At 44.6% G+C, this 10082-nt stretch overlaps 2 protein-coding genes across 2 annotated transcripts; both read right to left on the bottom strand.

The window, feature by feature from the left end:
* Nucleotides 1–255: 255 nt before the first annotated feature.
* Nucleotides 256–3263, bottom strand: pou4f1 (POU class 4 homeobox 1). The gene is made up of 2 exons (XM_037456813.2): nt 3085–3263; nt 256–2663 (listed from the first exon to the last, which is right to left on the bottom strand). The coding sequence occupies exons 1-2, from the start codon at nt 3205–3207 to the stop codon at nt 1665–1667; spliced, it is 1122 nt and encodes a 373-aa protein (XP_037312710.1). The 5' UTR covers nt 3208–3263; the 3' UTR covers nt 256–1664.
* Nucleotides 3264–4177: 914 nt separating this feature from the next.
* Nucleotides 4178–9373, bottom strand: obi1 (ORC ubiquitin ligase 1). Its single transcript, XM_037453594.2, has 6 exons — nt 9219–9373; nt 8851–8986; nt 7806–7897; nt 7408–7629; nt 6691–6779; nt 4178–6205 (listed from the first exon to the last, which is right to left on the bottom strand). Exons 1-6 carry the CDS (start codon nt 9288–9290, stop codon nt 4858–4860), a joined length of 1959 nt encoding a protein of 652 aa, XP_037309491.2. The 5' UTR covers nt 9291–9373; the 3' UTR covers nt 4178–4857.
* Between the last annotated feature and the right edge of the window lie 709 nt (nt 9374–10082).

Genomic DNA, 10082 nt, shown 5'->3' with positions numbered 1-10082 from the left:
AACATTCTTTTCTTGTATTATTATAATTATTATTCACTCCTCATTATTATTGTTGGCATTATTGTCATTGATATACACGTGTTGTTTTCGTAATCTACCATCATTTTAAAACTGGCACAAAAAATTGTATAAAATGTAAAAGAAGAAAAGAAATCTGTTTCGGAATTAAAGTGTGACGAGTATTTTTCATCTGACAAAGCTTAATTGGTATATGATTTGCCTCCAAAAAATGTTAAACACCCAGGGATTATGTTGATTAATGAAAATTCAATTTTATATAAAGTCAAAATAAAGTGATTTAATAACATAACAATACGGACATTTAAAAAACGTGGTCTCAATTTATAGAGAGTTTGGCCACAAAAATACCTTTAAGCACGCCGCCAAAATTGACCTTAAAACCTCCATAATCCTTTTCAGTGTGGGCCCAATCACAACCAGTAAAGCATATCTTTTCTTTCCTCAATTTATTAGAAGATTGCTGGAACACACCTCCCTGTTGAATTTTGGCTTACAGGATGAAAGAAAGAGGACAACAGAGGAGAAGTTGTGAGAGAGGGAAGGAGACAGTGGGACATTTTCCATCACGCACATGTCGCCGCAGTTTTTGTAAACATACTTGGGCACAAAGTAAAATATTACTTACACAACGTTTCCGCAACAATTAACACGACAAACAACGTGGTGATCTCAACGTGAAAACAGGCATTTAACAGTGACCCACACCATCCACAGAATTGAGGTCTACCAGCAGACAGCTCTACTGTACGCAGTGATTCTTTCCCCAATGCATAGTGTACCGAATTTGCACCGCAAACGGAAACACCTGACGGAAAACTTCTTCTTCTGCAAACAAGGCGTCCAGGTGTCCTTTGGATCTGTTGGAAACATCTCCTTGCGATGCCAATGGTTTCGATGGACCCTAATAAATGTATCTCCAAAACACAGGAGTTCACCTCTGATAAGTGACAAAGTGTCTGTATATACAAAACCATTTCAACACAACCGATCTATAAACCTAAAGGGTCTTTTTTTTCTGTGCAAATTCAAAATAAATATATCTCTAGATGTGACGGCCCGTGGAGGCCAGCTTACTGCCCGTGAAGGTTTTCATGCAGGCCTAAACATATTTCTTTTCTCGTTCGCATTAAAAGTTTGAGTTCATAGCAGCCTCCAAAAGAGAATAAATGAACACATGAATAAATGAACGGACTCATGAATTATTCTATAACAACAACGACGAAAAAAAAAAATCAAACCCCATAACACAGTTCAACAATCAATGAGGTAATTCGTAAATGGCTATACTTCAAATAATAGTCCTATTAGGAGAAAATAACCCGCTGTAGTATGAAGCAAAATACCTCTTTCCGCGTGTGTTAAAAGGCAATGTTTTCCCCGCGAAACTTCCCTCTCGTGACAACGGAGCGAAATTTGTGTAATCTGTTATTTGCATACTTCACATTCACCGATAACGTGAAAATAAACAAGATATATGAAGCCTCGTAAAATGGGTATCTAAAACCCATTGTGCACCAACGTGTAAAATCGCTAGACAAAAGACTGAAAATTGGTGTCTTAAGTGTCCCTTGGTCCCCAAATTCAGTCACACAACTTTTTGTTGTTTTTCACCTTGTCATTTTCTTTTCCTTTTTGTTTGCCCGTCAGTGAGCTGCGGAAAATTTCAACCGCTTCTGCTTCTGTCTTTGGTTGCAAAACCACACTCGCACGACATTTTTTTTCAGGTCCAACTTTTCAGCTATTGCCGCTATTTTCTCGGACGACGGGCGAGGCTGCACGGCGAAGTAAGCCTCCAAAGACCTCTTCTCCGGCGCCGCTATCGAGGTCCTCTTACGTTTCTTTTCCCCGCCATTGAAAATGTCCGGTTTGCTCATTTTCTCCCTCTGGGCCCCCTCGGCCTCCTCCAGCCAGGCCTGGAGGATCGGTTTGAGCGCAATCATGTTGTTGTGGGACAGAGTTAACGACTCGAATCGACAAATTGTACTTTGGCTCAGGGAGCCCACGCCGGGGATTTTGAGATTAGCCAGTGCGCCGCCCACGTCCGCCTGGGTCACCCCCAGCTTGATCCTCCGCTGCTTGAAGCGCTCCGCGAAAGCCTCCAGCTCCCTTGGGTCCGTGTCCGAGTCGTTGATGGAGGGGAGTCCGCCGTTAGGGAGTCCTTGGCCGCCATGCCCCCCTCCGTGATGGCCCGGTAAGAGCCCGTGGTGGGTGAGCGGCGAGTTCATGCTCATAGCCTGGTGGGAGAGGTGACTCAAGCCGTGCATGTGCGAGTGCGGGTGGGCGGAGGAGGGCGCGATGAGCCCTCCGCCGCCACCTACGCCGCCCCCTCCGCCGCCACCGCCGCCACCTCCGCCGGACCCGTCGTGCCCGCCGGACATCAGGGCGAGCGACGGCGAGGTGATGTGGTCCATGATGTCCTGGTGCTCCAGGTTCTGGTGGTGGTGGTGGTGATGGTGGTGGTGGTGATGGGCCAGCGGCACGGTGGACCCCGACGAGCATGGCACCGTGCTCATCGTGTGGTAGGTGGCATCGGGCTTGAACGGGTGCGTCTTGCCCTGGGACACGGCGATGTCCACGGCCGCCAAAGCCTCCGCGCGGGCCAGCAGCGTCTCATCCAGGCTGGCAAATATGTTATTCTGGAGCTGCGAGGGGGTGGATGTCGAAACGGAGAGAACGAGGGGTAAAACATGGGCAAGAAGGGGGAGAAAAGACACGGAGAGAGCGAGAGGGGGGAGACGTGGGGAAAGAGAAGAGGAAAACATAAATAAATGTATCTGTCAGTTAAGACTTTGGGCCACACACACACACAACATGAGTATTCCTAACGAGGCGACAATATATCCACAATTATTACAATAACACCAAAGACTGGCTTTGCGCGAACATGCTTTAGAAAAGAAGACTCTTGGAGTGATTGCCGCGGGACACACGGGTGTAAAAGCCAGTAAGTGCGCGTTGGGCTGAATGTGCCTCGGAGCATCGCTTGTTATCACGCACCGACAGCTTCCAGCGCTACATGCAGCAAAAAGAACACAGAGTGGAAGTTTTGCGGGTATAATTTACCTGTGGAGTTTGTAGACAGGCTCTCCTTATAGCTTCCGAGCTGGAATGCAAAGTGGTGTACTTGTGCTCCGGTAAAGAGGGATGCATCGCGAAGTGCGGCTGTTTGCTGTTCATGGACATCATCTTGGCGAGCTTCTCTAATTAAAGTGTACGAGAAGAAAGGGTATAAGGGTAAGGGGTGGGGGTTGGGGGAGGGGGGGGGGGACTGCTACAAGAGCAGTAAAATAGTCATAGATGCACAGCGGTCCTCTGCCTATCCAGCGATGCTGCGGTTGGGTTCGCTGTGTAGTGTGAGCAGAGTGCAGCCTTGAGCCCGGAGATCACAGAGATGCCTGCAGCCTCTCAGACGCACTTATCCGTCTACTGTTTCCCACTGCTGGGGATGAGAGGGGCTCTTACACCTGAGCGCTTAAGATCTCGCCAAGCCCATACTCGGCTGATCTCGCGAGACATAAACGCACAGTGCACTGGCTGACAGATAAAGGAGGGGGGGGGGGGGGGGTTATGTGCTCACAGGCCAAGCTCGAGCATCTGGAGACTAGACGCCTGCGCTTGTAAGGGCTCACTCCATCCATCCATCCATCCATCCATCCATCCATCCGCCGAGCTGCTTCGGTCCCGATGCCTTCAGGCTCCGTTCTTTAAGCGCTCACACGCTGAAGACTGATGCTCTTCCATCCGATTTCAGGACGGGTTTTTTGAAAATATTTATTGGCTTAAAAATCCCTATAACAATGTACCATTTCATTATAATATATAATACTATATACGAGTTTGAGTTTACAACAATGGCACACGTTTAAGTGTATATGGGTTACGTCCCTCCTGTCTCTCATCCGAATCTTTTGAACGAGGCCGGTGTCTTATTAGAGCCCGTCATCGCCAGATGAGCACTAAACAAATTGATTTAACACACCGGCGTAACCTTCTACAGTCTTTACCTAAATTAATTAATCCCAATGAATTAACACTTCATTTATTCAAACCTCAACGGTTAGCCAATTAAAATTTCATGCAGCTATTAGAGGTATGTGAAATATACATATCGTTAAATTTACATGATAAATAAGGCGCTTAGCGCTATAATGGAATTACTTTCCGTGTGAGGTCTCTAATGCGTGTCGTTACAGGCTCCATACGCTTTTAACCACATTAACAGGGTATGTATTGTATTTTAAGAGCAGGAAATTAATAATTGCTACAGTGTAATATAATGCAAGTCAGGTAGCATGAAAACGGTAGAATGGCAATGTCTGACAAGCTAATTAGGTTATTAGGAGACTGATTCATGTGAAGCAAAACAAAAGAACTTCCCATACATTTATTCTCCTTGCATTACTACTTTATTTTCTAACAAATTCTGAAACTGGAATATTTATTTCAAAATATCCATTTTCCCATGATAGTTCCATCTTCAGTATTGTTTACCATCATAACAAGATTACCACATGGACTGTGTTTACTGAATAACATGAAAAGGACAAAGCACACACAAGTAGACTGAAACTATGTTTGACAAATGTCTCTGCACCCAAACTGTTGCACAGCCTTACAAATATTACAGACTGCTGGCCTTAAGAGCATTTAACTGCATCTGAGCACTACGAGTGGAAAACACAAATGGAAACTGTCATATTTTGTCTTATTTATACAAACTGACAATAACTTAGACGAGTGCATCACATTCACAAATTCATTATGCAGAAACGTGGAGTTAATGTTCGATCCACGTCGGGGTTTAAAGCCTGATTGAGGCATACAGGCAAAAAAACTTCACATGAGCTTTGAAAGTTTTGTGGGACTGCTTGTGTTAAAGGGACTGTGAGACTTCCTCTTTGTCGGCTGGCTGGTGTTCAGCGCTTGTCTCTCTCTTGTTGCGTTGACAGGTTTACCGGTGCGGCCGGGGGACGAGAAGGACAAGTTCACATGGTCCTGGTCTTGGCTTGCCGGGCTCAGAGAGCCGGAGGGGCCGGCCTGGTTCTCGTCCAGGGAATCAAACAGCAAATCGAAAGACAGTTCGTCGGTGTGAGGGGGCCCGCTGTAGGGGACATGGCCTCCACTCTTCCCATCCGGCACCAGCGCGCTTTCCTCTGCCGAGCCTTTTGGGGCCTCGTGGTCCCTCAAGGTGCCCCCCGCGTTGTTAAGCAGTGAGAGCTTCTTCTGATCGCACTGCGCCGCGGGTTCGTCGCCGCCCCCTGAGCGCGTTTTGGCTTCTAGGACCAGAGTGTTTTCCAAGTTTACATGAGGGGAGGAGGCCAGCGAGAGCTGTGATCCCCGGCTACTGGAACTCTCTCCATCCAACATCATGGAGTCCAACTCAGAGATTTTGTCCAGGTAGGCGGCATCCATGGACGCCTCGCTGGAAATATCAAAACCACCCGACTCATCGCCTTCCAGAGTGGTGGATGCGGCTTCTTCAATCGAGCTGTCTTCAGTTGGACCAGGACACGACTCGCCGTTAGATTTTGAACTCTGCCAATCGACCCAGAAGACAGACTTTGAGGGTTCTACGTCGGGATCTGCAGAAGAGCCATTGGTGAATTGGTTGAGTCTGCCAAATTGGTTCTCCGTGGTGCTGCTGCTCTTGTCTGGGCTTGGAAATTCCTCAAAATCAAGTCTCCTCAGATGGGACACTGGTTTAAATGCAACTTTCTTTTCACGGACGCCAGGGCTTCTCAGAGTCAGCGACCGGAAGGCAGAGGACGGAGTGGTGGGCAAAATGTCAGCCAAGGTGCTTTCCAAATCCTTGTTTTTCTGGTTTCCAGTTGGATTCTTGTTAGTCTCTTTGTGCTCTGCAGATGGCATGAACATCAAACTGGGATTGCGAGAAAAGGTTTTACCTTCTACCACTGGATTGCTGCAGATAGACTCCCTCTCATTGTCACTCAAGCTTCTCATCATCATGTTGATTTTGTGTTGCTGTGAGTGTGTTTCAGACTCAGCTTTGCCGTTCTTGCACGCTTCCTGCCCTTCGAGACCTCTCTTCTCCGACTTCCTGAGCCGAGACTCCAGGTCTTCAATGTACTGGTCGCTGCGCTCTAGAGCCCTCTTCAAGTGGTCCACGTCTCGCTCGTGCTGCTGGATTTTAGCTTCCAGTGCTGCCACTGTGCATCGACCAAACCTGGGGAAAGATCAAATTGTCCTGCGTCATTATGATTAAAGCCTATTACCATTTAACTGATCTAGCATATGTACCCAAAGCTAAGTCACACTGCAATAGAGCCCAAATCATTATAACAGGGGCCTTTGGAACTAGTTGTAGAAAAACATGCAACATAAGTGATGCTCTTTACGCAGAGATGTTGGGAGGAGATACAAGCTTCTCCAAAGTCCAATTTTTTTGTAGAAACCTGCTTATCATTAATTAGTGTTGGCACCTCATTGCTAAGCTAGCAATTAAAATTTATTCTGAATTTATATGCATGCTATTTAGGGACTGAAGCTGTAAATATAGAAACCGTGTTCCTTATTTTTTGGGGTCACCAAAGAGTCAGTTGAAATTGACTTGTGTTTGTACTGTTACCTGCAACACTGTGTGTTCCCTTCTAACTGAATGAGTAAAAACTGTAAATGAAATAAAAAGATGTCTTAAGAATGAAAACTTACTTCTGGGGAGATCTGCTTGCCACCTCACCTTTCAATCTCATATTCTCTTGCACAAGATCAACATTTTGAGATCGTAATGCCTTATTTGCCTGAGGATGGTAAAGTGACACACACAGAATTTTACAAAATGATTCCATAACGGTAGCAACACAAATCAGACAAGCATAGTATTTACGGAAATGGTTGAAGCATCAAGGCCAGCGCACGTATATGCTGCTGTCGGAAATTCACATTCATTTTACTGCATTTGTTTATTACTGAAACACTTAAAGGAGAGCTGTGATGGAAGCATAGCTAACCCAGATAGGAGCTAACGCTATTCCACCAATGGGAGATCGGTGAGTGTTGAGACCACGCCTTCACAGGATACCACGCTGCACAAGAAGAGGTGGACTCTGTTTACATCAATGATGCTTTCTGCTCAAACTATAAACAAAGAAATGTTTCTCTGATGTTGATTTGCGTTACGTTTTAATGATACAAGTGATAAAATTGCACAATACTCTTTTGTTCATTGTGTTTTTCATGCATATAAAATGCTGCATTCTATGGTGAGTTTAAGGATTAAGTAGGTAGGTAAAAACTACTCAATAATGTTTGCCTTATGGCTCAATATAATATGTTGAATAAGAATGACAACCATATTATGGTAATAGTATATAGAATTCCCCCTCAAAGATTAAATACAATAGTTTACATTGAATTAGTATGTCATACCTCCTTTAGCTTATCCATGTCCTGCTTTACTTTCTCACAAACATCGGTAGCAGCTCGCAGCTTGTTTGTCCATTCTTCCAGGACATAGGGGTCATCTTGTTTGTCTTCTGTGTGCAATCTGTTAATGCTGCAGGGGTCCAAAGCAGTCTTCAGCTGGGATTCCAGCCTTTGATTTTTTATTTTCAGCTCATCGTTTTCTCTGATGAACCCTTCAATTTCCTCCTGTTAGAAACAGTGTCAGATTGTAAACAGGGTTATACATTTTTGGAAAGTTGGGACACTTTGTAACCTGAAATAATAATTACGGTAAGGGTACAGCCTACGCCCCGTTTTTTGTGGTGAAAAACCTTGTGATATGTCATTTAAGAGCAATAGTGCATGACAAGGTGAACCCATACCTCATACTCCCGCAAAAGAAGCTCTCCTCTGGTTTTTCTTAGACATTTCCTCATGGAAAGACAATCCTGGTGATCGCTCTCATTTGTGCCCCCTATAACAGAATTACACGAGCAGAGCAGCAGATGAGCAGACTGGACAACAAAATACATATTTAAGTCAGTCTGCTTTGATGAAGGTGCAACAATGCATTGATTTGTTACCCTACAGCTGCTACCTAAAAACAAAAACTATGAAAAGCTGAGGGGCTGCTCTGTGAACTGAGGGGAAAAATAGAGTCCCCAACACACATTCAAAGTTGTGGTTGCATTTATTAAATATTCAAGCCATGACCTCGTGGCCATCACATGTTAATTCACATCATTCGACTGCAGAAAATATACTTGTCGGCCTTCATCAAACAGGGTTTGATCTAGGCAATTTATATCAATGTAACCCCTGTTCAGACAAGTGTGCTTCAACACATAACAGGTAGCCTGGGTCCAAAGTAAACAAAGTGCACTGAGGTTAGTCGGCGAGATATGATTTTTCAAAATAAGCACTGTTTGGGTTTTATTAAATCGTAAAGGGTTCAAAGAGAGCAGGACTTATATTGCTGTGTGCAGCTACTAGGCCATGCAATTTTATCCCAAATGACCTGGCCAGCAATACATGGAAGAAAGTGTGATCAATAACTCAAACATTCTATAGCATCATTAAACACTTGCAGGTGCAAAAAGTCAATGTGTCTCTGCCATTGTGAAAAACATATGTCCTCTGCCGAAAACAAAAGATATTTGCTGAACATTTCCTCACCAAAACAACAAATAAAACCTCGTTTTATCCCGGCCTGCTCTCCTCCCAGTCGAAGTGTATCCTCTATAGACTAGTGGGACAAGGAAACCAGTTTCCCATGCCTTCAATAAATGAACGGGACGCATACTAAACTGAAATGACCTATCCGACATGACGACGACTTAGCGGATAAGCTGCAGGCACAACAAGCCTCGCATTAGCGCTCCTCTGCTGCCTTGTGTCCGTGTCCCTGGTTCGTATGGAGCTACTCACCGATGATTTCCCTGCAGGGGTTCTCTGCGGTGATGGGGACTCTGCAGGTGGGACACTGGCTGGTTTTTTTCAACCACATTTCCATACAGGACGAACAGAACACGTGGTGGTTGGCACAGACGACCGGTTGCCTGACCTGCACGGGGGAACACACGCACACACGACGGTTTGACTGCGGCAACGAGGTGCTCTAAAGCCAGGAAACTGCTTTATCGGCTACGGTTAGCTAACGTCAGCTACACACAGGCACACGGCTGCTAACGTTGAACTGGTAACGACGTAGGAACGTTAACGTTCCTAAAACGGCAGTTTACACCGTGAATACACGTCATCTTCGTTTAAAGAATTGAAAACATAACGGGTGTTACCTTTCCGAGGCATATTTGGCACGAAATGGGCAGAGTCAGAGAAAGGGTGGATGTCTGAAAGTTGAGCGCCATTGTTTTTTTTGTTGAGGAGGGACACTGCGCGCAAACACACAACAAAACTTCCACCCACCGCGGAGGTACAAATCTCCCACCAGTCACCGCGGCAACGCGCGCCGGCTTCAAAAAACTACGGGAAGCCAAAAAGGCCTAAAAGCATCGAGCGTTTCTTTAGTCCGAAATTGAAACACCATTGAACTGCAGGCCTATTTCACTATGAAACACAGGTTTAGTAATCATATTCCATGAACGTTGTTTTACAGAGAAGGAAAAAAGACTACTAGTAATTTTCTTGCAAAAAATCTTCATGGTAAATTACTCCGTTAGGGCAGATGTTTTTCCAAATTAACATCTATTTAAGCAATGTCCACTCTTTCTTTAAGTTCTGTTTTCGTCTCCAACAATACCTAGAAATTACATTAGTCTTTTAGCCAATAATTCAGCGGACTTACTAAAGATGTGTTCAAATGAACCACACTGTACATTTCCCTTTCGTATTAACCTTCCTCATCTTATGTTTAAATTTGATCAATACCAAATAACAACAATTAAATCGGCAACCTGAAGCGAAGCACCACATGAAAGATTCAACTAACTAACATTTTATCAAATTCAAATGTGTAAACTGAAAGCTTTATTTTTCTATTACATTAAAGTCTCCTTTAAGTAAACTCCTTTGTATTATTTACACAGTGAAGTTCTGGCAAAATTGAAATCAGACATGGTCTTACTGAGTTGGTCTCCCTTATAAAAACACTAAATTACACTGGTCAATGTGCTCTAAATAAAAAATGAATAGTTGTTTTT

The sequence above is a fragment of the Pungitius pungitius genome, chromosome 4 (assembly GCF_949316345.1).
Source record: "Pungitius pungitius chromosome 4, fPunPun2.1, whole genome shotgun sequence".
Lineage (NCBI taxonomy): Eukaryota > Metazoa > Chordata > Actinopteri > Perciformes > Gasterosteidae > Pungitius > Pungitius pungitius.
This window is presented reverse-complemented; position numbering and strand designations above follow the sequence as displayed.